General features: G+C 35.5%; 1 protein-coding gene across 2 annotated transcripts; it reads right to left on the bottom strand.

The window, feature by feature from the left end:
• Positions 1-1,126: 1,126 nt before the first annotated feature.
• CCNT1 (cyclin T1) lies at positions 1,127-27,131 on the bottom strand. 2 transcript variants are annotated; one of them, XM_051963436.1, is made up of 9 exons: positions 26,938-27,131; positions 24,673-24,754; positions 12,002-12,130; positions 10,923-10,983; positions 8,725-8,787; positions 7,755-7,800; positions 6,350-6,513; positions 4,817-4,887; positions 1,127-2,912 (listed from the first exon to the last, which is right to left on the bottom strand). In XM_051963436.1, exons 1-9 carry the CDS (start codon positions 27,087-27,089, stop codon positions 1,524-1,526), a joined length of 2,157 nt encoding a protein of 718 aa, XP_051819396.1. In that variant the 5' UTR covers positions 27,090-27,131; the 3' UTR covers positions 1,127-1,523. The 2 variants fall into 2 exon arrangements, with proteins under 2 accessions (XP_051819396.1, XP_051819398.1); XM_051963438.1 differs by lacking the exons at positions 10,923-10,983; positions 24,673-24,754; positions 26,938-27,131 and having other exon boundaries at positions 12,002-12,099.

Raw genomic sequence — 27,131 nt, 5'->3', positions numbered from 1 at the left:
ATGGCTCAAGTTTATGGATAGGCTTAGCATGCCTGTGTCCATGGCACATGCTGGTTTATCCAAGTAACCACACTCAAATGGCCCCCATTTAGTTTAAAGGATACACCTGACCCTATTTTCAGAATTTCAATCAACATACACTCTGGGAAGCTGTTTCCTTTCAACAATCTAGATGAAAAGCAAATCTCACATTCATAATACTTTTAAAAATATAGTTTTCTAAATTCCAAATCACAATTCCACCGTTTTTAATATCCTCCAGTGTTTATTTTCAGTCCCCAGATCAATATATATGGACTGGATTTTGCTAGACAGAAAATGGTATTTACAGATATATTTTAGCTTCCACAGGAAAGCATGAAAATGTTCATATATGGAAGCTTTTCAAAGCCTAACATGAAAAAACAATTCTGCATAAAAGGTTAGCTTGTTCCATCCCTCTCCCACTCCAACTTTTATTCTTTACTTCACAGACTTAAAATGGAGGGGAATAAAAATAAGTTTTTAAATAGAATCCGTAAAGTTAGGACAATGAATGGATTGCTGAGAAGGCTTTGACTAGAATTTAGTGAGATGCTGCCACATATAAATTCACATTCTATCACCTATTACATCATACACAAATGGGAAAATACTAAACAAAATCCACTCTCTCTTCCCTTCCTGTTAAGTTTTGATACACTGTACTCCCTCTAGTAAAAATTGCTTGAGAGAAAGGAAGGCTAAAGTGAGGTGAAACATGATTTTTAAAAATGTACATATAAAAGAAAAATAAATGCACACACACAAACCAAAAGGTCTCAACACTTCAAACTGCCCATGGCCTATCTCTGGACCTAGGACTTCTCCCACCCAACCCCAATCCTCTCCCTTGAGCCAACGCTTTTTTTTTTTTTTTTTAATCAACCCAGCAAGACTCAAAACCCTTCCCCAATTCATATATATATATATATATATATGTATGTGTGTGTGTGTATGTATATATACACATATATATGTATGTGTATGTCTATGTGTGTCTAAAAACTTAACATATAAGTTATTTTTAAATTACTTTTTAAAAGATTTTGACATGTTTAAATACTTCCTCTCTTTTGATATATTAAAACCCCAATAATTCCACAAGTTTTGTTTTTTGTTTGAAAGAAAAATTAATTTTTAGTCCTGACAGAAAAATATGGGGGTTGGGAAGGGGAAAATAACCACCACCACCAACCACCCAGCTGAGAGACACAGGAGCGGAGAACAGAGGAAGTGTCTTCAACCCTTCACAGCTTTAAGGAATTCTCACTTCTCTAATACCAGTAAAAACTATAATAAAATAGTTATTTCTGAGGCAGTGGATATAATAACAAACATCCTACCCACTACACCCTCCCTTCCCTGGCCAAAAGAGGGTGACAAAAATTTTATATATGTAATTTTCTTAGTCCAGACTCAGTAGTAAAAAAAAAAAAAAAAGAAGAAGAAGAAAAAAAGAAAAGAAAAAAGAAAAAAGGGGGGAGGGGGCTTTTCTTTTTTGTTTACTTAGGAAGGGGTGGGAGTGGTGGGGGAGGTTCTGATGGTAGAGGAGGTGGTCGAGGTTTGTCTAAATTGCCTGCTCTGGAAGGGACTCCACTAGCACGTGGATTCAGATATTCACCATAAGAGTGAACAAATTCATAAGCAGAGGGCTGCGTGGGCTGCATGCCTTGGGCACTAAGCAGTGAGTGAAGCATGTTAACTGTGTCCTGATAGTCTATTGTTTGAGCTGTGTTGTGTCCATTTGCTCCAGTGGAGCCTTTGTCCGATTTCACATGAGGGGCTCTGGAGAAGGGGAGGCTGCTTGTTTCTGAGCTATGCCCAGGCAATTGTGTCATTGCAGGAAGAGTGGGGAAGGAGAAAGTCACCGAGGATGATTTAGAGGTCTTGCCAATTTTGGCAGGGTGCTCATATATTACTCCAGACTCCTCAGGAAGGGGCCTTTTACGGGCTGAACTAGAAGAGGAAGAGGAAACAGACAAGTTGTAGGCTTTGTGGGCCAGGATGCTTGGCTGGCTACTATGTTTCGAGTCACCCAGTCGCTTGTTTCCAGCACCAATTGGGAGTTGGGAGTGGGAGTGTTTGTGTGAATGGTGATTGTGGTGGTGGTGATGATGATTTGATGTGTGGACCTTGTGCTTCTCCTTGTGTTCCCGGGTTTTTGCCCCAAACTCATCCACAGAGCTATGTTTATCAGCTGCTGTGTGAACTTTAATACGCATTTTTATCTCCTCTGGTTTTGCAGAAAGGGCTTTATCTCCTCCGCCTACCATGGGGATTCTCATTTTGAGAGCTGCTTTGTCTGCCTTTTCCAGACTAAGGCGGTCTGGGTTTTCAGAACTTTCCATGGGAATTTTCAGAATGACAGAGGAGTGGCTCTCTTGCTGAGCCAAGAGATTCTGGGCAGCATAAGCATACTGTGATTTCACATTGGCCTCCATGTTTTCCAGCTGTCGCTTTTGAGCAGCAAGCTCCTCAGCATGCTTAGCTCGATATTCTTTCAGTGACACCTTTGCAGCTGGTGCACTTTTGCTGCTCTGCTTTTGAGAAACAAATGCAGCTGGGTCCTGCTGCACAGAATGGTCAGCTCCTATAAGTGCTAGATGCTCATTAGTCCGATGACCCTGAGTGGATTCCAGCTTGTGGGAGTGCTGTGAAGGCAGCCAGTGCTCAGCCTGCAACATCTCTACACTGCTTAAATCACTGGGGGACTTCTCCTTAGCTGGGAGAGAAGGCACGGTGCTTGTTGTGTTAGAAGTTGACATGCTCATTAAGCCTGCAATGTTCATATCTGAAGAGCTCCTGGAGATCATGCTGAGGATTGCCTGCTCTGAAAGAGAGTCATCTTCTCCTGGATCACCTGATTTAGATTTCTTGGCTGCCTGGCAAGCCTGAAATTAAGCAGATGACAATTAAATATGCACTCCATATAAATCTATTATATGAAAATAAGGACATTATGTGACTTGGGTTAATGGTCTTGAGTCCAAATCTGATATATGTAAACAAGACAATTTGCTAGAACCTTCCCATATATGTATTTATGTGTATATAAGTTATCTTCCTCAATAGAATATAAACTCTTCAGGGAATATGAAATGTTTCATTTTTTAAGTTTGTATTCTTAGCAAGCAGCACAGTTATTGCAACAATATAGGTAAAAATGCTTGTTGAGTGAGTTATGTCTCTCACAAGTGACGATCTTCATTGGTAAAGGTAATTTCTTACTAGAGTTTCTGCCTAAGAAAATCCAACTCAAACAAAAGTGAAGTGATTAATAATCTTAAGTACCTTTAAGGACTCTGCTGCATACTTAGATGTGACAAAGACATATTGCTAAGGGCTCTAACAAGTAAATCTACTCCTTATGGTATTATCATTAGTATGGTCTAATAGGGGATTAAAAAAAAAAAAGGCAGAGTGGGGAAGAGGAATCAGATATTTTAATTCTAAATGTCTGACTGGACATTTAATTTAAGCATCAATTTTCTTCTCTGGAAAATCAGAATAATAATTATACTACATATGTATATTACATACCCCTATATATACTACATATATTTATATAATACTCATAATATCTACTACCTCCTGTTCAAATGTAATTTATAAAAGTACTTTTAAAAAACAATATTGGGCATTATTATTTCAACATTTAGCAGAGATTTGTACAAAGCAGAAGCCCAATAAATGTTGAACAATAAAATCAATATTTTTAAAGATGGAAGTCAAACCACATAAACTTATACCAGAATGATCAATATATAAGGAACAAAAACAACAAAAGAAATGAAACTGAATGCTGGGGAAATTATAATGACCAAGTCTGCCTCAAAGAAGAGAGGTGAAGGAGGAAGAAAGGGACTATGATGTAGAACTCTCTATATAATGTCAACTTGATTGATACATCAAGTTTTCTTTCTTTTTTAATTGTCATAAGAGATGGAATCTTAAGAAGGAAAAAGGAAGTAGGGAAGAGAGAAACAGATGGAAAGAATATACTAGAAAAGGGAGACAGTAATAGCATAAAAGATAAGAACAAATTTCAAGGAAAATCAAACACCAACAAATTTAACTCAATATAAAGAGCTGTTTGTAGAGAGGTACATGTAAGGTATGAGAAGGTAGGAGGGGGAGTACAGTTAAGATGAAGCCTAGAAAGTAAACATTTCTCTCCTGTTATGCATGACACATTTCCCCTCAAATTTTTGGAATCACCTAGTTATGAAAGTGTTTCAGAGGAAATTAATGAGATGACTTCAAGATTCCTTCTAAATGTAGGCATCTGAAAGGCAAGTTGATTTTTTAAAAAATGAAATTAAACTCACATGTGTCAGTTTGTGAAATGAAACATTTGAAATCAAATTTTCCATTTGAATAAAAAAAAACTTCCTTTCACACATAAAGTTGGAATCTATAAACAACTGAATTTTGCTAACATCCATTTACAAAAGTATACATGGCTTCTAACAAAATAATCTTCAGCAACCGATGGCAGGTTCTTTTTGTCACAGCATTTAATACAGGACACTCTGCACTCAATGACTATTCAGATCATTGTCTACTGGATGACTGCCCCACAACTGTTCAATTATATAATATCAAAAAATTCCCACTACTACTCAGTCCCTGATTTCTACACCAGGGCACAAGTTATGTAGCTGAAGTCACAATTATTGCATAAGTAAAAAATGGGAAATTCCAAGCTCATTCAATTTCTGTGATCTAATGCAGTCAAAAAAAAAAAAAAAAAAAACTGGCTTTAGTACATTAGACTCATAACAATAACACTCACCCTCCAATTTCGAATGCGCTTGAGCCTATTAGGGGTTTTCTCAAGGATTTGTAGAAATTCGTGCGTCAGTTCTGTGAATTAAAAAAAAAAAAAAAAAACATGGAACACTCATAAAAACATAATTAAAACAAGGTGATTTCAGTTTTTTGGTTAGCTTCATCTGTGCAAAAGCTAATGTAAAAGTACGGTAAATGTGTTCTAAAATCTGTGTTAAATCTCAACTTAAAAGTTATATGATCTTGGGAAAAGCAACTAACTTCTCTGGGTTTATTGGGAGAATTGGTCAGGAAAGAAAAGGGCCACAACTCAGATATGTAATTTCATTTAGTATAAAAACTCCATCAGTGTAAGAACATCAATTAAAATGCAACTTTTAGTCTAGAAAGGTGCCCAAAGCACTAAGCAGCTATGAAATTTGGCCCTGGTCAGCCAGATGATATGTATCAGTCTACTTGTCCTCAAAACAAAAAAAAAAAATACTAATTATCATAATAAGGCTTTCTAAAATATTAACAACCATTTTTGCTTACCTCATAGGACTTTTGAAATTATCAATAAAAATTTATATAAGCTATAAAAGGACACTATCAACATAAATGACAGTTACAACAAACTTCATTATCAAAAGGAACCTAAGAGAAAAACTTAGGGCCACTAAAACTCAAAAGCTTGATAAAGACTAGAAACATCTAAATAAATAAAGACTAGAAACAAGTAGCTAGGAAATCATAGGTATAAGTAATTTCTAAATAAGTTTCAGTAACAGAATCAATTTCTCTAAAATTTCTTTAAGTAATTTGAAACTACGCTAAACGGCTATCAAATTGTGCATACCCTCTCCTGGGTCTACATCCCAAAGACATCACAAAAGAAGGAAAAGGACCCCACTTGTGCAAAAATATTTGTAGCTGACCTTTCTGTAGTGTCAAGGTACTGGAAACTGAGTGGATGCCCATCAGTTGGGGAATGGCTGAATAAGTTATGGTATATGAATGTTATGGAATATTACTATTCTATAAGAAACAATCAGCAGGATGATTTCATAGAGGCCTGAAGAGACTTATATGAATTGATGCTAAGTGAAGTGTACACAGCAACAATAAAATTATGTGATGATGGACTTAGCTCTTTTCAACAGTGAGGTGATTCAGGCCAATTCCAATAGACTTGTGATGAAGAGAACCATCTACATTCAGAAAGAGAATTATGGGGACTGAATGTGGATCACAACATAGTATTTTCACCTTTGTTGTTATTGTTTGCTTGGTTTTTTTTTTTTTCTCTTTTTCTCATTCCCCCTCCCTCCCATCTGATTTTCCTTGTGTAGCATATGTGTAGAAATATGTTTAGAAAAATAGCACATGTTTAATCTATATTGGATTATTTGCTGTCTAGGGGAGAGGGGAAGAAGGGAGAAAAATTTGGAACAAGGTTTTTCAAGGATGAATGTTGAAAACAATCTTTGCATGTATTTTGAAAAATAAAAAAGCTATTATCACAAAAATAAATAAATGTTCCTTCTCTAAAACTTACCATCGAGAAGCTCCAGGGTCACTGTAACATCCACATACTCCCACCAGTGTTTCCCATCACTGGAGACTGGGATCTCCCAGTTGGACCATTTACAGGCCAGGTGAATGCAGACGCAAGCCACCACAGGAGGTGTATACTGCAGGCTAAATGTAGTCAAGTGCAGGCTGATACCAATCGGAGGGAGAGAAACAGAAAGCCATGAGCTCTCAAGCCTGAACCCAAAATTTTCTGCTAAATAAACATTGGGGAAAAAAAAAACAGGTAAAAATGCTCAGACTCAATAATCATAATGGTCTTGCCATCAATTCACCTACATGCAAGATTTGAAGTTTCCCCCCCCTTTTGCTCAAACCACTTCAAATTTTGTTTTCCTGATAATGTGTCTACTGATTGACATTGCTAACGCAAACAAAATAATAATCTTTCTATAGCTTCAGAGAGGCTAAAACCATAATCTAACAAAAAACAATTGGTTGGATTCCTTAGACGCATCCAATTGTCAAAATAAATTTTACTTAAGCTGAAAACAAGTTTAGATTTTTGGGACAGTTAGTAGGACACTCCTTTTGGCTGACCTGACATTGTCCTGTATATAATAAAATGCTAGTCTCTTAATCAACTTAAATTCCTATGTTCTGTGACCCATTTCAAAATTATGAAACCTCCCATGCCAGGGGCATGTGAATAGTAAATAGCCATGATCAGGGAGTCCTCAAACTACGGCCGCGGGCCAGATGCGGCAGCTGAGGACGTTTATCCCCCTCACCCAGGGCTATGAAGTTTCCTTATTTAAAGGCCCACAAAACAAAATTTTGTTTTTACTATAGTCCAGCCCTCCAACAGTCTGAGGGACAATACACTGGCCCTCTATTTAAAAAGTTTGAGGACCCCTGGGCATGACCTTTCTGCCTGTGTGGGTCAGCCAATGAGTTGGACAAAGGAGATGAAAGAAAGATATAATCTTGTGATGGTTTTGAAAATGGGAAAAAAAGATGTAAAACTTTGTAAATAAATTCAAGCTGTTTATAAACAGAAATGATTCTCAATGAATCCAGAATTTATAAAGAACTCTAGAACAATGTTTCTGGGTTTTTAGAGCTCTTCTCAAAGAGGTGATCCAGCTGAGAAGGCTATACACTACTATCAAGTTCTATAAAACCACAACAAAGCACTAGGGAAAGCAGAGTACTCTATGGAAAGTGTTCAGAAAATACAAATTAATTAACTTTTCACATCACACATTTTTTGACAAAAGTTATTCTGTGACAAGGTAAATCTTCTTGGATCCAATGTTCCCAAGTCTCAAAACCTGAACGTTTGATCCATTTCTGTTCCTAGAAGGCAGTTATCTCCAACCCAAAGAAAACCCATCTCACAACATAGGAAAACAAATGAAAATAAAAACCTGTTGGTTGCCATGAAGTAGGAAGTTTGTGCCAAATCCTTGCTTGCTGTGGACAAAAAATTGGAACAACAATATGTTAGCTGAAAATATGATCCTATTTAGGAACTAGTAAGAACAATTTATGGGAAAACCACTTAACAAATTTTTACTATGAGCCCATTTTACATAATCTTTATGCTAGAAAGCATAACTGAATAGAAATATGGATGTTACTGAAAGAAAACTATATGGACCAACATTTCCATAGCAGCATTCTGAAGTAACAAAATAGTTGCTTATCAACTGGAGGAAGAGATGAATAGTGGTATGAATGAATAAGAATGAACACAAGAAATTCAGGGAAAAATGGGAAGACTTATGAAGTGATACAGGAGGAAAGCAGAATCAAAAGATTATACAAAGTGACTACAGTAACAAATGAAAATAATACTTAAAGGATAGCTGAACTTGTATTAATTGCTATGGATAATCTTGATTCTTGAGAAGAAATACATTTTTCTTATTGGCAGAGAGGTGGTGGACTAAAATTCTTTATAGTGCTTGACACCTAAGGTATCAAGGCTTAAGGTTTTCGGATAGATAGATGGAGAATGGTGCATATGTTTTCACTGCTTTGCTAATGAGTTGTTTCCCCTTTTATAATGGAGGATTCACTTTAGGGGTAAGAAGGGAGAGGTATTTAGAGGTAAAAGATTAACCAAAAAAAGGCATCAATTTCAATTTTTAAAAAAATTTAGGAAGAATCTTTAAAATTTACCTAGGGTGGCCTTCTTGATGACAGAATAGACTTGGTAACTTTCTAAGGTTTTTACAATTTTTGACTAATAAAGTTCAGCCAGGCCTTTTACTTTAATTCCTGACGAATGTATGCAACATGCATAAAAATGCCATTATGAAATATTATCCCTTACTGTATTTATCCTTTACCATAACAGGATCAAGTTAGAATTCTCAATCTTAGATTCCTTACCTCGGACAAGTTGTGTGCACTTTACTACATGCGTGTGTGGGTGGTCAATTGTTATTTCAAAGCCTGAAAAAAAAATGTAGAAAGAAGAAAACTGGTTAACAAACAAAAAATATTAAATACATTTTGCACCTCTTGCACCTGAGGCAAGTAAAATGCCTCCTTCCCCTCCCCAAAATAGTTGTTCAGGGGAACAAGAAGTCCAAAGATAGAAATTCTTCTCTATGTTGAATTATCTCCAGAGCTGATTTAATGCCTAGTTATAAAATTGAAAGGCCATTGCTGTCTCTAGTTCTCCAAGTAATTAAGAACTTCTTCACTGTTGAAACTCCACTGAAAACAAAATAATTTTTAGTCACAAACATAAGAACCTAGTGTAAGGGCCTGGGCAGCAGATGGGAGGAAGGAGAAAGGGCAAATCCCTGGCATATACTTTCACAGAGGAAAAAAACAAAACAAACCACACCATAAATGATAGTCCCCTTTCATTTCTCCATTTAAAATTTAAAATAAGGTGTAGTTTTTTTTTTTTCCTGAAGTGAAACTTTAATCCAAAGAAAATTGTTTCAATGTACTATTTTATCCTTTTTAAAATCCACTATAAATGGTATTATACTTACCATTTTTATATACAATCAATGCAGATTTTAGTGGATGAACAGTATTTTAAAATTTGATTTTTAAAACAATTTCTAAGTTTTGTATTACTGTATTGTGTATTACACATATTTCCTCGATCCAGGTATATCCTTAATAAGGGAAAAGTTGCACTATGGAAACTATTTTTATGTCAAATATTCCATGGGATGAGATAATAGAACTATTGGTTACTATGGTCTTTATATCATGAAGAATGAATAGAGCATATTAAAACTCAAAAAGTTATAATCAACTATAACCTGGCCCTTAAACAATTAACATGCTATATAAAATAAATAGCTTTGTATCAGCTAAAATCTTAGTCTTTAGATTTAAAACTGCACTGAACCTTAAGAGACTACAGAGTCCAACCCCTTTATTTTACAGATGAGGAAACTGAAATTAAAAGAGGTTCTGATTTCTACAGGCTCATGAAAATCTATTAAATATTTAAGATAGGATCTGAACTTAAAAGTCTTCCTAACTCCTAGCCAAGAGCTCCAGCCATTGTGCCACTTAGTTCATTGTTTCTGGATAAAGACAGAGCAAACTAGTCAAACGATGGAACTTAAAAAAAAAAAAAAAAAAAAAAAAAAAACTCATACTATTTCAATTAAAATAGTTTCCTTTAACATCCTATGTATTTTATTTTATGCAAAAACATTGAGAAGGAGACCATAGGTTTTCAGAAGACTGACAAAGAGGCTTATGAAACACAAAAAAAGGTTACCCCATATCTAGTCCTATGAGTGAATAATTTATGATTTCAGTTCAATATACCTTGTAGCATTATTTGATTAGAAAGATAATCTTTCTAAATATGATTTTAATTGTCTTAAGGCAAAGCTTAAAGGCATCTTCCATTTTATAACATGACTGAAAAAAAAATCTATTGGATTCATAGAAAAATAGTACAATCAACTTTTCAACAACACATATTTGTATGGCAAAATATACCACATAGCAAATTTGTCTCATGATACAGCACAGGGAAAAAACCCTGGTTTAAACCAAAAAAGAAGGAGGAGGAGGAGGAGAAGGAGGAAACTTCAGATTCAAAGACCTAGTGAAATATTAGATCAGCTTTTAAAGATTATAGCATTGAAGATAAAGAAGAAATCTCAGTTCTGTTCCAAATGCAACACCTATATAAAGTCCCTTGGCCTCCAATTCTGCTGTCCAGGCTGGTCACAAAACCCAATAGAAAGATTTGTTACAAATTATAGACAAACATCAATATCCAGAGCCCAATGGCCAAACAGAACACAAAACCTAGAGGAGAAAACCAGACAGGTTTTATAGACCTGGATTCTTTTTTTTATGCTGCCATTTACCAAAAGACTAAAAATGCATATTAAACCTGAAAATCATATTAAATGTAAATATGAACCACAAAGCCTGTAAGGAATCCGTTGTTTGAGGTCTTGCTTTTTCAGGGGCCAGGTGTATTTATCCTTCATCTGTGGAGCAGGACATAGGTTAGGTTAGGCCCTCAGCTCTGCAAACTCTTCACAGTCTGGGTGAAGCCCACAGGTGGCAGCCCGTCCGCTTTTAAAACTTACCCAGGGTCTGCAGTATTATGCTCTCTAGAATGACCAGGTCTTGGACTTGTTGCAGGTAAGCCTGGGGTTGAGAGGACAGGCAGGTTACTCACGAGGAGGCACTCTATAAAGCCTGAAGAATTATAACAATCGCTCTTGGGATAACCAGGAAAAACAGGGAGTAGAATCTTTATCCCATACATAACACTAGAGGGAATTATTCAAGATTCCCCTAAAATGAGAGGGCCAAAAGCTAAAATAATATTTTGTTAAAAGATGACTAGTCCAAAAGCTTTCAAGGGTTCAATTAATTTCCCAGAGTAGAGTCTAAAAATATTTTGGCATATAAAACATTACCAAAAGTGAACAAATTTGCCTCAGTTATTTTACTGCTAGATAGTTTTCTTTCCCTTTTAGAGAGAGTGAGGAAAAATGTTTGTGAGGATTGAGTGATGTTATTTAATACTCCTCAGAAGACTGCCTGGATGACAAGTGACATGAATAGTGTAGGAGAAAGCACACCTGATTGAGAGCCAAAAAGTTTGATTATAGACTCAATTTTACAAAATGACTTTATAATCTTAGGCAAATCTTTTTCGATGCCATTTTCCTTTTCAATAAAACAAAAATACCTTTCCCCCCTTCTCTTTGTGAGATCCAAATGAAATAAAATATTTTGGGGAAAAGGAGTTTTATCCTGCTTATGTGGGCAAATGGTAATCAAGAAGCCTTAGAATAGAGCATATTCACAATTTCCAACTAAAGCTATTCTGATATAGAATCTAAAGGGAGAGGGCTAGAGAAGACAAGTCCATGACTTGGAAAAAACACTTAGGGAGATGATGCAAAAACCTACCTTTTTCCACATGGTAAAGAAGAAAGCCCTCATTTCAGAACCTATTTAAGTATCATTACCCCACACCTGCCTCCCTCTGACCACTAAAACCAATACAGATGTGCTCAATTTGAGGAAACCCATTATAAGAAATTCTAAATGTTTAAGATTCATTCAGAGATTCCTTTAAAAGTCAGTGCTCATTGTATAGTTGAGATAATTCAATTTATATAAGTAAGTCACAGCTAAAAAGACAATCATTTACCTCACTTCTGGTGTCAGGAAGTGCATCCAGAGGGTGGAGGCAAGCATGCGCTACCTTGATTACATGTTCTAGTTTTCGTGGTTGTTCCTCTACTTTAGCTGCCAGAAAAAGGGCTGCTGGAGCAACACTCTTGAAAGGGAGAAAAGAGAAAGATGTCATTTATTTCTAACATCAAATTTACAAAATTAAACAAAAGGGGAAAAAAGTAATCTCATGTCACTTTTATAAGTGTTCCTATTGGCTGCATGAGAAGCTACTTTTAGTCAAGCATTTAAGGGCAAGCTGTAGAGAAAAAAGTATTTTTTGTTAAAGCTGGCTTTCATATGTATCTCTTAGTCCTGACACACTTATCATTATCTCAAAATTCTAGGCCAGAGGCAGCTAAGTGGCACAATAGATAGAACACCAGCCCTGATGTCAGGAGGACCTGAGTTCAAATTTGGTCTCAGACACTTATCAATTCCTAGCTGTGTGACCTTCAGCAAGTCACTTGACCCGAACTGCCTCAGCAAAAAACAACAACAAAAAAATTGAAAATATATAGGTAAAGCAGGAAAAAACCCAAAAACCTATGAATAGCTTATGAAAATCCATGTCAAGAAAAGCTGATGTCAAAGTAACAATATCAAATAAACTATTTATTAAAGACTGCTGTCAAAAATTCTCACTGTATATGTGCATATACACAAACATACAGAAAGGGAGAAGAAAACCTTTGTATAAATATGGAAACATGAAAACAGTATCTTTAAATATAATAAAAAAGATGCCTTTTTTCATCTAAAGAGTAATTTTTTTCCCCCATTTTATGATCAATACCAATAGTTTGGGTTTGTATTTGGAATTCTAAATTTTTAAAAAAATCCTAAAGTATTGTACAAGAAAGTTGTACAGCAAAATAGTTTTGTATAGTGTTCTTTCTTCTATTTTTAAACACTAGCAATTACTTCAGTAGTCTTTCTCTAGTTTAGCATATTTTTGCAAGTCAGAAAAACCTCTTCATATGGCCTAAATTTGCTGAAACAATTATCAGGCTTAAAACTCTTTGATTTGTGCCACTATCATTTTCCTTATTCAGTCCCAACTACATGTGGCCTTCTTTGTTCCATTAATCTCATCCCAAACATGAGCTGCAGGAAGACCTTGAGCAGATTAAAAAAAAAAAAAAAAAAAAGGAGGGGGAAGGGGAAAAAAACCCTTTTAAAAGCAACAAAGACATTTATGGCTTACATTGCACAAACAAACAGTCTTCTATTATCAATTTTCTAACCTCCATGCTAACAAAAATATCATTGAACTAAAATAAATCAAAAAAGCTAATTAAATTACATACTGATCATATTTGACTTTGGAACATACTCTTATAAAGTTAGTTATCAATTTTACTCAATTTACATGATAATATATATTCCTGAATAAACTAAATGAATTAAACATTAAAATTACTAACAAGTTCACTATTCACAAAGATATTCTGAGAATTTCTTCAAAATCAAAATCTATTCATTAAATTATCCATTTCTTTTATCAATTTAATATATTAGGTTTGTTTAAAACAGGGTACAGAGATATAAGGGGTTTTTTTTTGAGGCGGGTGGGACATTTAATTCATATACTATTTTGTTTTGGCTTATATTAGTTAATATAATTGACTAATGACATTAGTTAATATGACTAATTGATAATAACACATACTGAGAGATGGCAAGGGGGATATGGATCAACTGCATGCTGATCAGAAGGAAAAATTAATTTAAGATTATTCCTTGGGTTATAGTTAACCCAAAAAGGATATAAAACACAAGAAAACCATAAAAAATTTGCAATATATATTTAAAAAAAAAAAAAAAGAAAAGAAAAAAAAAAAAAAGCAACTGTTCCCTACCCCCATCATTTCACCCGAAAAATCTTTTAATTATTACAACCAGGATTAAAATTTTAATTCAAGGTCTGCATTTTTCAACTTATTAAGTCATTGTTATTCAACAGGGGCCCTGAAATTCCATCAAGCCAATTCCTCAGAAGTCATCCCATCCAACTTCTGCTATGCCACTACCTAGAACTTTTATTGGTGTATTTTTCCCTGCCTGAAGTGTCCACTCTTCTTTATTAAAACATATTTTATTTCCAAAATCACTTCTTTCTGGCAATTTTCCTTCATTAAACTCTACAAAAAATTCAATTCAATTCTTATCTATGGTTCAAATTCAATTGTAACAAAACATAGTGCTAAGCAGGCCTTGCACATATGAGAATTAAAACAAAAGTTCCATCCTTCAAGGATCATTTAAAATATTTTGACTATTTTATTGGGACAATCAACATTAAGTAAATAAATACAAGGCAATCTGAAGAGAAAAAGGGAAGAAGCCTCAAAGAGGAAATGAATTTCAGTCATGGGGCACAAGAAGCAGGAAATGGAATTTCTGGTACAAGATAGAACTAATAAATGAGTTAGTTTGGGTTTGGTCTCGGAATGCATGAAAAAGAGTGATATGAAAGACAGATTCATAACAAACTGTGGGGGCTTTAAATATCAAACTGAAATCCTAGAGACAAGAAGGAGGCATAGAAAAAAATGTTTAAAAGGACAATTAACAGTGTTCTAAATCTGGATGAATGCAAGGTGAAGGAAAGGGTTGTTAAGGTAAATCTAAGTTCCTATAACAGATGCTTTTGGATATGTTTAATGAAATATTGATGGGATTTACAGATAAAGGAAGTTGAAGATGAGAGATGGACACATATATTTGGAAGTCATCTGTAACAACTAGGGGAATGAATAGATTACAGAGAGAACAAACAGAAAAAAAAAGAACTCAGGATAGAATCTTAGAGAGAGATGTCAAATGTTGATAATGAACTAGATTAAAATGGAATTGAAAACTATTTCCCAACAAAAAATACAAATATATGGCCACAAGGATCCTCGTCGATACCACTGCATTAGAGAAAACTCAAATTGAAAGAGTATAAATGAGTCGAGCAAAGGAGATTTAAGGGTACTCAACTAAGAGGAGAAAAACACTTGTCACAAAAGCCTAAGGGAGGAATAACTGGGACGAAGTGTTAATGGTGTCCAAACAAATAAGTTTATGTGGGTAGAGCCCCAAGCCTGAAGTCAGAAGTACTGGACTTCAAACTTGACCTCAGACACTTAACACTTATTAGCTATGTGACAAGGGGCAAATCACTTAACCCCAATTGCCTGGCTTGTTTCCTTCCTTCCCTCCCTTCCTCCAGTCTATAAAATCAAAAGATACTGAGAAATAAAATTGGACAAGAACAAAAGCCAATAGATAGCAATTAAAGTTTTGTTTTGCTTTTTTTGGAAAATAGAAGTTTTGATCAAATGGTAGGGTTGGAAGACAAATTTCAAGATACTGCAACAAAGGGTGAGCACATGAAAAAAGTGAGTGAGCAATTATTCCAAACCTCATTTTCACTCTAATACTCCATACTTCCTCTCCCCCTTACTTCAGCTGAGAACTTTCCCTCTGATTTCTTGGGGAGGGGGAGAGGGAGGAAGGGGTGTGTGTGTGTGTGTGTGTGTGTGTGTGTGTGTGTGTGTGTGTGAAATGTGACCTCTCAATTTTTTGAGCCTCTCAAAACCCCATGAGCTAACCTATTACTCCTTTCCTCAATCTGACAAAGAAGTGGCCCGTGGCCTACTCTTCTACATAATACTATCATCTCCCATTTTCTATTGCAGAAATTATCTGTAGTCGATTCTACTGTCCTTCCCCCACCATTCTTTAACCTTTATCAATTAATCCTTTCCTGATGCCTTCAAATATTTTTAAGTCTCCTCTAAACCTTTAAAAAAAAAAAAAAAAGAAAGAAAAGAAACTTCATTAGATCCTACAACCCCTCAAGCTATCATCCTCTTCCTTTTTTTAAACAACTTGAAGTGTCTATACACATTGCTTTCACTTCCTCTCATTTTATTATCCCAGCTTCTAATCTGTTACTCAACATAAATTGTTCTCTCCAAAGTAACTAATGATCTGAGTTTTAGTCCTTATCCTCAACACATCTGCTATGTGACACAACTGACTATTCTTTATTCCCTGAATAGATTTTCTCTAGATTTATGTCATTCTCTTCTAGTCTGCCTATACGTCTGACAACGTTTTCTCAAATGTTCTTTGCTGGCTCTTCACCCACACCATGCTCCCTATTTTCCAAGGTTCTGTCTCTAATCCCCTATTCTCCCTACACACACTTTCACTTATTAACTTCATTGGCTCCAATAGAGCTAGTGTATCATCTCTATGCAGAGGACCCCTAGATCTACAGATTAAGCCAAAAGGCTTAATGTAGTTTAAAAGATTTTGGGGACATTTTTATCTGGGACTTGAATCCCAGTTTCTTCTCCAAGAATCCTACATCAGCAAATCTCTGTTGGACATTTCAAACTAGATGCCCTGGAAACATTTTAAATTCAATATATTTAAAACAAATACTTTCCTCTTCCACACTTCCTATATCTGTCAAAAGTATCAACATCCTTCCAGTGTTTCAAGTTCCTAATTTTGACATCAAGTTGGACTACTGACTTTCCCTCACCCAACAGTTTTCAAATATTTCTGTTTCTATAATATATCCATCACAAAATTTCTTGAATCCAGACCCTTCAACTCTTGACTGTAACAGTAACAGCTTCATTGATTTCCCTGCTTCTTCTCCTACTACCTTTAGTGTAGCCCAAATACAGTAGCCACTTATTTTCCTTAAGTGTAGATCTCACTATGTAATTAACTCCAGTGGCTTCCTAATATCACTAGAATATAAAACTCCTTTGTTTAACTGTTTTAACCCTACACAGCCTGAATTTAACCTCATCAAACACTAATGTCATGATCCAGCTAATCTGTTTCTCATTCACAACAATCCACTTTACAATTCTTTGCCTCCTCAAACCTAGAAAATAAACTCTGAAATTTCACCTCAGATAGTCCCTTTCTTCCTTTATGAAGCAACTTAGGCACAAAAGCACCAAGCTTTCCTGATCCCTACTAACTGCTAAGTGTTTTTTAACTGCTAGTGTTCATTGTCCCTAACTATATTGTATTAACTACTTTGTATTGTATTAACTACTTTGTATAAATTTCTAACTTCATATCTAACATTGTATATTTTTCCATGGTTTTATTGTCTCCCCATCTTCCACTTATAGTGAATAGAGCTTGTTTAATTCTACCATGTAAAAACAGTATCTAACACATAAAAAGTACTTAATACTTGGCTAGGTGATTAAGTAACTGATCAGAATGACAGACTAATGGAGAGTCTCAATGGCAGATTGGTAAATAATAACCACAATGAAAGGGTAGTTTAGAAACAGTGGTTAGGATAAGAGACACATAGTTATAGAGAGAATGTCTAGGAGGCCAGAACTCAGATTTCTGTGAGTAGAAGATGAAAGTATTTGAGAGGAAAAATTCTAAAATGAAAGGAAATTTGTCCATAGATAGAAGATTCCAGAAGGCATAATGGAAGAGAACAAAGGAGACTAAAGACAGCTTGTTTCAAGAAGTGCACATAAAACACTGAGAAATGAAGTGGGATACAATATTACTAGTAGGCTTATATCCCAAAGAGATTTTTAAAAAGGGAAAGGGACCTGTATGTGCAAGAATGGTTGTGGCAACCCTCTTTGTAGTCGACAGAAACTGGAAACTGAGTGGAAGCCCATCAATTGGAGAATGGCTGAATAAATTGTGGTATATGAATATTATGGAATATTATTGTTCTCTAAGAAATGACCAGCAGGATAATTTCAGAAAGGCCTGGAGAGACTTACATTAACTGATGCTGAGTGAAATGAGCAGGATCAGAAGATCATTATTTCCTTCAACAACAATACTATATGATGATCAATTCTGATGGACGTGGCCCACTTCAACAATGAGATGAACCAAATCAGTTCCAATAGACCAATAATGAACTGAACCATCTATACCCAGGGAAAGAACTCTGGGAGATAACTATAAATCACTACATAGAATTCCCAATCCCTCTATTTTTGTCCGCCTGCATTTTTGATTTCCTTCACAGGCTAATTGTACACTATTTCAAAGTCCGACTCTTTTTATACAGCAAAATAACTGTTTGGACATGTATACACATATTTTATTTAACTTATACTTTAACATATTTAACATGTATTGGTCAACCTGCCATCTGGGGCAAGGGGTGGGGGGAAGGAAGGAAAAAATTGGAACAAAAGGATCTGCAACTGTCAATGCTGAAAAATTACCTATGCATATATTTGTAAATAAAAAGCTATAATAAAAAAAAAAGGAAGAAAAAAAAAAAAGAAAAACAAATGAAGTGGGATGAATATAGCATGAACAAAAGTGGAATAAGAGGAGAGTTACAAAGTGAGAAGACTAACCTAGTTGGAAGAAAAGGTTTGTATCTGGACTTTATCACATAAACAAGAAGCTGCCACTAAGGTAATAGGCCAGAAAAATGCTTTGATACAACTTTTATAATGATGAAAAATTTAAAAATTAACCTAAAATTAAAGATCTAATAAGCAACATTATAGAAGATAAGCAGAGGAAAAGCTGAGAAAGTATAATAGGAAAGTAACTAAAATAATTTAAATTTAATTTTAATACTTGTTATATTTTAAATTTCAAACTGTCTCTTCCCCTAAATCCACACTAGAGAAGGTCACCATCTGACAGATGTTTATACATGTAAAAACCATACTATACATGACTCTCAGTTCTCTGAAGATAGAGAGCATCTTCATTCATAGGTCCTTTATAGTTGCTTTGAGTATTTTTAACATTCAAAATGTTAGTCATTCACACTTCAAATGATACTGTTGTTACAGTATACACTTTCTCTTTATTCTGCTCATTTCACTGTTCATTATTTCATGCAAATACCCAACCAACTCATCATTTCTTATGGCACACAGTAGTATTCCATCACAATCATATACCACGACTTGATTAGCCATTCTCCAATTGATGGATAACCCAATTTCCAGTTCTTTTCCACCACAAAGAAAATTGCTATATTTTAGAACATATGTTCTTTTCTTTTATCACCTTGGGAAAGATGTAATAATGGATAGTTTTATAATTTTTTGAGTATATTACACATTGCTCTTGAAAAATGGATGGATCAGTTTGTAGCAGTCCTCTTTGCAGTGGCCAGAAACCGGAAACTGAGTGGATGCTCATCAAATGGAAAATGGCTGAATAAATTGTGGTATATGAATATTATGGAATATTACTGTTCTCTAAGAAATGACCAACAGGATGATTTCAGAAAGGCCTGGAGAGACTTACATGAACTGATGCTGAGTGAAATGATCAGGAGATCATTATATACTTTAACAACAATACTATATGATGATCAATTCTGATGGACCTGGCCATCTTCAGCAATGAGATGAACCAAATCAGTTCCAATAGAGCAGTAATGAACTGAACCAACTATACCCAGTGAAAGAACTCTGGGAGATGACTAAGAACCATTACATTGAATTCCCAATCCCTATATTTTTGCCTGCCCGCATTTTGGATTTCCCTCACAGGCTAATTGTACAATATTTCAGAGTCCGATTTTTTTTTTTGTATAGCAAAATAACTGTTAGGACAGGTATACTTATTTTATATTTAATTTACACTTTAACATATTTAACATGTATTGGTCAACCTGCCATCGGGGGAGGTGGGAGGGGGGAAAGAGGGGAAAAATTGGAACAAAAGGTTTGGCAATTGTCAATGCTGTAAAATTATCCATGCATATAACTTATAAATAAAAATTTTAAAAAGAGAGAAAAAAATAACTAAATTAAAAAAAAAAAGGAAATTCCTATCAATGTTTTAGTATCCCAATTATTTCCATTTCCCCTCCAACATTTGTCAACGTTCCTCTTCTTTCATTTTAGCCAATCTAACAGTTCTGAGATTTTTCTAAATTATTTCAATTTGCAGTCTAACCAATAATAGAGCATTTTTTAGATAACTAGTTTTAATTTCTTCATTAAAAAAAACTGTTTTGGGGCAGCTAGATGGTGCAGTTGATAGAGTACAAGCCCTGCAGTCAGAAGGACATGAGTTCAAATCTGGCCTCAGACACTTACTTCCCCAATTGCCTCAGCCAAAAAAAGAAAAAAAAAGAAGAAAGAAAAGAAAGAAAGAAAAAACTGCCTGTTCACATCCTTTGACCATTTATCAACTGAGGAATGACTCATATTCTTTTAAAATTGGAGATGAGACCTGTATGTAAGAAACTGTCTGAAATCTTCCTCCCCCTCAACTCTCTACCTCCTTCAAATCTTGGTTCCATTTAATTTTGTATCAGTTGCTTTTACTTTAATATAATCAAAATTATCAATTGTGCTTCCCAAAATGCTATCTTTTTTAAGAGATAAATTCTTCTTCTAAGTCATAAAATGGATAGGTAATGTGTTCCATGTCCTTCTAATTTCTTTATCTCCCTTGACATGTATATCACATATCCATTTTTACCATATCTTGGTAAACGATATAACTGTCTATCCCCGAATTTTGACCAGATTGCTTTCCAGTTTTCCCAACAAATTTTCACCAAATAGTGAATTTGGAAAACAAAGATAACACTATCAAAGGAAGAAAAATTCAATGCCACTAGCATAAATTGTCACAAAAGTTAATCAAAAGAGATCTTTATTCATCTGCAAGGGCAACTTCAGTGAAATAGGAGGAGGGAGGTAAAGGAACATGGAAAAGCTTAAGAAAGGATTGGGAGAAATGCAGAAAAGCAGGTATAGACCATTCTTAGAAATCTTTTAATGAATGGCAAGAAGACCAATAGCTGCAGAGGACAGCAGGGCAAAGGAAATGCTGTTCTTCATTCTGCAGAAGAGGAAAATTTAAGGTTTACCTAAGGGAAAAAGAATTTCATAAATGCCTAAACAGTTTGGCTATGAAAAATTCCTATAACAATTTCCAGAAACATTTACTTTCTTAAAGGGGAAAAAGGTTCAAAAAGCTTACGTTTTTCCCAAAATAAAGCAATGTCACAAGATTCCCTCTTAGAGGACATTTAGCTCATTTAGACGATAAACCCCCTCATTTGATGGAGAAGGAAACACTCAGGGCAGTTAAGTGACTTGTCCAAACCAGATTACAAAAAGTAGTAAATGAGCACCAGAGGTAGAATGTCCAAATCCTGATTCTACCCAGAACTCTTTATAATATGCCACCCTGCTTCCCCTTTATCTTGAAATACCTTGGGGCAAATGATTCAATATTTTTCAACTAGAAATAGGAGAAAAGATTCTTTTCCTCAAACACTGTTTATTATGGACTATGCAGTATAGGAGGAAAAGTTTAAGGCCGAGTTCCTGAAAAAGCTACTAATCTGTTCCTATATCCTTCATCCAGCAATACCATAATTAGTTACACCATGAAGAGTTACAAGAGCACAAGGATTCACATATATAAAAACATTTATGACAGCACTTTTTGTTATAGCAAAAAATTAGAAAAGAGTGCCTATAAGTTAAGGAATGGCTAAGAAAATTATGATGGTATGAAAGAAATTGAAGTAATGAAAGGGACAGATTCAGAGAAACCTGTTGTTTTTTGTTTTTTTAAAGAGAATAGTCAGGAATAAAGTCCAAAGTCTTTATTGTTTAAAAAAAAAAAAAAAAACACAATAAAAACTTTGGACTTTATTCCTGACTTCTAATGGTGATTATTCTGCTGAAACTAAGGCTGGTCCCAAGGCCCTCCAGAAAGCTAGTCCAAACATTACATTTTAGCATCGGAATGATGGAAGTAAGGAGTTACACTCAGCAGTTCGACAAGAAATCCTGAGTTCAGTGGAGAAGTCCCTGTGACCCGGAAGAGTGAGTTCAAAAATAGACAAGCAGGAAACTCTGGTAAGGGCTAAACTAGTGCTTCAGCTAAAATGGGACAAATGCTTAGAAAAAACCTTTCCCCACCCCAAGGGAAATGTGTAAAATGCATAGTTAAGCTAATAAAAAACCAAGGTTTGATTGAAACTTGGAAGCAGATCACTGGACTCTTAGAAACATTATAGAGTACATGTCTCCTTGCTTCTCTAAGGAAGAAAAATTAGAGCCAGATAAGCAGAAACTAGTGGGAGAGCAACTAATTGAATATTCTAATGATAATGGTCCTGATACAATTCCTGAACATTCTATATATACAACATAATACAATTGGCTTCAAGGAATTACTTAGAATAAGGAAAAAAAAGAGGAGGGGGATGGCACTGACAAAGTAGCTGAAAAGCATGAAGAATTAACATGAAGAAAGGAGGTAAGTATAATAGGAGACATTAGGGCATTCCCCATCTCATGACCCTTCCCCCTCAATTTTCCCTTCGTGGGTGGAAGGAAGAGGAGGAAGGAGAAGGGCAGTGACACTATCAGCACCACCCATGCACCAGCTTTGTCCACCCCCTATGACAAGATTACAAAGGGCACTAATTAAATCTAAAGAGAAGTGACCAGACAGGTTAACTGCTTGAGGTAGAGTTTGCTTATATCTCTACAGATGGAGAAGGAATCAGATGGGTGTCAACGAGCCATATTCGCCTTGTCCATTGGAGACAGAGAAGACCCAAGAAACATTAGGTGGTTCCATCGCTGACTATGCCCACCACTGAAAGAGCATGGCAGTTATGGCAATTGACTCATGAACAACAAAAATTGTTGATAAGACTGTTGCAGAACTTCAAACCCTGCAAGAATCATTGGATTCCCCGAGACAAAATGCAGGACTTCAAAATCTGCAGGAATCATTGGATTCCCTGATACATGAAGTAATGGACAATAGATTGGTTTTGGACTATATCTTGGCTGCTGAAGGTGGTGTATGTGTCATTGTTATTTATATACACTCCTTCTAGAACTTATGGACACATATATTCATATTGTTTGTTATAGTACTACTTGCATGTATAACTCATGTTCATTAGATCACAATGAGCCTGTGCCAGCTGTGGGGATGGCCACCACTACTAGCCTATGCTATATTGCTATGTGCTTGTGTAATACCTCCCATGCTAATGGATTTATGTATGTCTGTTTCAATTTTAGCCCAGAGGAAACCCACTAACAATATCTGGTTTGATTCCCCATTTCCCTTTGGTGTTTTCATCTCCCTCCCTGAGAACTCAGGGAGAGCATGATCACCTGTGTTCTAAAACAAAAGAAAGTGGGAAATGTAGAGGACAGAAACTCTGAAAAGGTATACTTAAGACTCAGTATGACTGATGTAATCTTACAACAAGATATTAACTCAGTGGAATTGATGAGATAACGGTTCCCTAGTGATATAATGATTGGCTTATAATCAATATGATGAATTAATGTAATTGTAATAGAGTATTTAAGAGACCAAAGTCAGAGCAAAGTCAGAGACTGTGATGTGCAGACTGCTGTCTGGCAGAGATGAAACTGTAGACTAGCTGACTGACTTGAGACTGCTGGGGCAGACTGGGAGACTAAAGGAGACAATAAAGACTTTGGACTTTACTCCTGACTATTCTCATGGTGATTATTCTGCTGAAACCAAGGCTGGTCCCAAGACCCTCCAGAAAGCTAGCCTGAATATTATAGAAACTTGGGAAGATTTACATGAATTGATAAAAAGTGAGTAGAATTAGGAAAACATACATGTAATGACCCAAAAGTTAACAAAGATTAAGAACAATAGTTATCACTGACATAACTCTTAAGGTTTTTAAGGTACTAGACAAATATGATCTCATTTTATTTACATATACTTATATATATATGTTTATTTATATTTAACAACCCTGGGATGCAGGTAGGAGATAGCTGAGGAACCTGAGGCAAAAGTTAAGTGACTTGCCCAAGGTCAACCATTTAATTATCTTAAGACTGGATTTGAACCCAAGTCTTCCTTACTCCAGGTTTAAAGAATTATCAAGTATGTGAGGTAGGATTCAAACTCAGTTCTTCATTACTCCCAAGTTCAGGTCTCTGTATTCCTAGATCTTTCATTATAAGTAACTCATTATGCTCTCCCCAATATTAAACTAAAAAGTTTAGTGCTATATCCTAAACATCCTAGTTTTCTATAACTTAGCATGGTTTTCTAGAATTTACTTGAATTAATTTCAAATCTCTTCATATTCTTAAGCAGTAGTCTTAGGGTTGTACACAGGGTTAGCCTACACTAAAGACACTGATTGAAACACATTGAGGAAGTCACTTAACCTCTCAAAGCTCTTTAAGAATAGATGATGCTGATTTGTCAGACCAATGCAAGAGCTTTTTTGTATAATGAAATCACAGGTCCAGTCTCTATCTCCTCATTTCTATTTAATATCTATTTATTATTCTCTATATTGTGCAAAGTACATGTCTTAAATTTATCTCTTTCAAGCTTTAGTGCCCTGCTAAGAATTTGTTGAATTGAAACTGAATTAGAATTATTATGTACTTTTCTTCCAAATCATCTATAAGTTAAATAAGATCAGGTACAGAGAGTACCAATGCCAAAGACACTGGGTTGTTTATACTTCTCAATCAAATGACAAACTATTTGTAAACCATTTAGCAAGTGCCTTGGATACAGTAAGTGCTAATAAATAATGCCTGTTCCCTTTCCCCCTCCATCTATAAAGTATCCCTCCATCCTTTATAAAACCATACTCACATTTCGATGGAATTGTGTAAAAGACTGGACCATGTAGAATCGATGCATGTATACAATGGCAGTGTTGATAGTCAGTTGAGAGCTAAGAGATTTTAAGTCAAGTCAAAATGTAGAGACCAAAGTTACCATAAACAAATAAATAAAATAAATATAAATTTATATAAATAAAATATAAATATAATTCTTTCTGCATGAAAATATGTTCTTTTAATAGGGTACATATGAAAGATTAGATTAGGATGGTCCTGGAAGAAAAATAAAACATCAAAGAAAAATAGTTCTGAAGATCCTCAAAAAGCATAGCAATAAATGTGACATATTTAAAGAATACTGGGATATTAAAACACTCCTGACTCATCTCGTGCCATGTCAAGAGTCACCTCTCTGGCCTGTTTTTTCTTTCTGCTAGCAATGAAGGGAATAAACTTAAAGATCTCTAAAATTCCTCCAAACTATAAATCTATAACCTATAACTTAAAAGAGGTCAAAGAGATTTTTCATCTATTGGGAAAGTTCAAAAGTATTTTTTAATTTTCTATTCCAGTTAATTTGTAGTTATGTTACATTGCAAGCTCGAGATTAGAAAAACTTTTTCTTGTAATTTAAAAAGTCTAGCAGGATTCTGTGTACATAGTAAGCACTCCAAAACTATTCAATAAATGAATATATAAAGAATCAGTCAAGGTTTTTTATTCTTCAAACTCCTATTAGGGGGATATTCACAGTACATCATTTCCAAGCAGAATACTGTCTTTCATCAATATTTATGCCAAAATCTGTTTTATCCAGGCAAATTACTTTTATGTTTTCAAATGTAATTTACTTATGAGCTTTTTTTGGGGGGGGTGGGGGTGGAGAGGAGTGCTAGTAAATCACTAAATACATGTATACATATGATATGCATACTGACATAGTGAATAGAGAATAGACTCCCTGTCAGTCTTAGTTCTTTAACAGGTGGATCACTTAAAGCTTTTCATGCTTCCAGTAACTCTAGGACACCTAAGTTATAACTACAAATTACAGAAGGTAAACGGTCCATGATATTAAAATTCTGTGAATCTGTTATATAAAAGCACCATTAGATTTCTCATACGGCTAGAACTCAATCCATATTTGTGTTTGAACAACAATTTCAACCTAGTTTCTTCATCCAGACTGTCCCAGACATTCAATTATCCATTATAAGTATGCATCTAAAAATGGTGAGGTCAGCCAGCATACTTTCCCATAATAATTCTATCAAGAAAAAAAATGCCTTAGGAATCTGACAAGTTTAGAACAGAATTACTTTCAAATGATGAAGAGATCAACCATAAAGAGATTTTCCCTCACCTGTTTTTGTAATCTAAAAAGTATACTTTCAATTACTAATTTGATGTTATTAAACCCATCAACAATAGAGTATGAATTTTCCTGACTAATATAATTTTTCCCTCTTGTGAATAAAGGTACGAACTTGAAAGACTATCCCATATCAGGCATAAAGTAAGTACATAGAAGTATCAAGGTGGCAATGAAAAGTATTGGATCTATAGTCAGGAAGCCCTGAGTTCACATTAATAAAAAAAAGAAAAAAGTTTAATGCCAACAAACATTTTTTGCAACATTAATTTAGAATTAACCTGAGTCCAAATGAGAACCATCACAAACATAAGTTATACAGGAGTTTTGATCCTTTCCACTGGTGGAAAGAGTAGGCGCAAAGACAAAATTTTGAAGTCAGATCAATGCCTAAAGCACTTAGGGCACAAATTCTAGTCTACCATTGTAAGCAATTCCTATTTAACAATTCTACTTCCTAACTCAACCGTGTTCCCATTCTCCCTGTCTCATCCTTCGACATACCTTCAACAAAAGGTAATTGAAGGCAACCAAAGCTTTGGAAATCCCTTTCACTCAGTTCCCGTGGAGTAGAAGCAGGCCAATTCTCCAAGGCCGAGTGTGGGAATGCAGTACAAAGCTTTTAAAAAAAAAAAAAGTCAGGAATAAAACGCATAAGAGGGCCGGAAGGAGACACTGGGTCTGGGGAACTGCACACACCGCGAGAAAAGTGGCTGGTGGCCGTGGAGCGGGAAATGATTCCGCTCTACCTCCCCCACGGAAACAGTGTCCTAATCCTCCCCATGCTGGCATCCTGGGCCTACTCAGCTTTTCCTGAACCCGCTCCCAGTTTCCATGTTCCTCAATCTCTGATCGAACCCAAAGCCCAAGGCCCAGCGGAACGATCCCAAAGCCTAGGCCGCGGCGCAGTAGTAAGGATACACATTGAGACGCTGCCCCATGTCCTGAAGCAGATTGGCTGCTTGCTGCCGGCAATAGAGCTCCTTGTCCGGGTCGATGCCGGCACGACGGGATGGGCTTTTCTCCAGCTGTTCCCGGGTGAAGTACCAGCGCTTGGCCGAAGCTCCCTCCATAGTGCTTCACCCAGGCGGCGGCGACGGCGGCGGCAGCAGCGG

Source organism: Antechinus flavipes, chromosome 5 (assembly GCF_016432865.1).
Source record: "Antechinus flavipes isolate AdamAnt ecotype Samford, QLD, Australia chromosome 5, AdamAnt_v2, whole genome shotgun sequence".
NCBI classification, from domain to species: Eukaryota; Metazoa; Chordata; class Mammalia; order Dasyuromorphia; family Dasyuridae; genus Antechinus; species Antechinus flavipes.
Note: the sequence above shows the minus strand (reverse complement) of the source record. Positions and strands in the feature narration are given on the sequence as shown.

Bases quoted from the DNA above. Each gene is read 5' to 3' on its own strand.
- CCNT1 (XM_051963436.1), bottom strand. From the start codon at position 27,089: ATGGAGGGAGCTTCGGCCAAGCGCTGGTACTTCACCCGGGAACAGCTG. The intron at 24,755-26,937 runs GTATCCTTACTA...AAAATCTCTTAG, and splicing joins ATGGGGCAGCGTCTCAATGT to CTCTCAACTGACTATCAACA. The intron at 10,984-12,001 runs GTAAATGATTGT...TCTCAACCCCAG, and splicing joins TTCCTGACACCAGAAGTGAG to GCTTACCTGCAACAAGTCCA.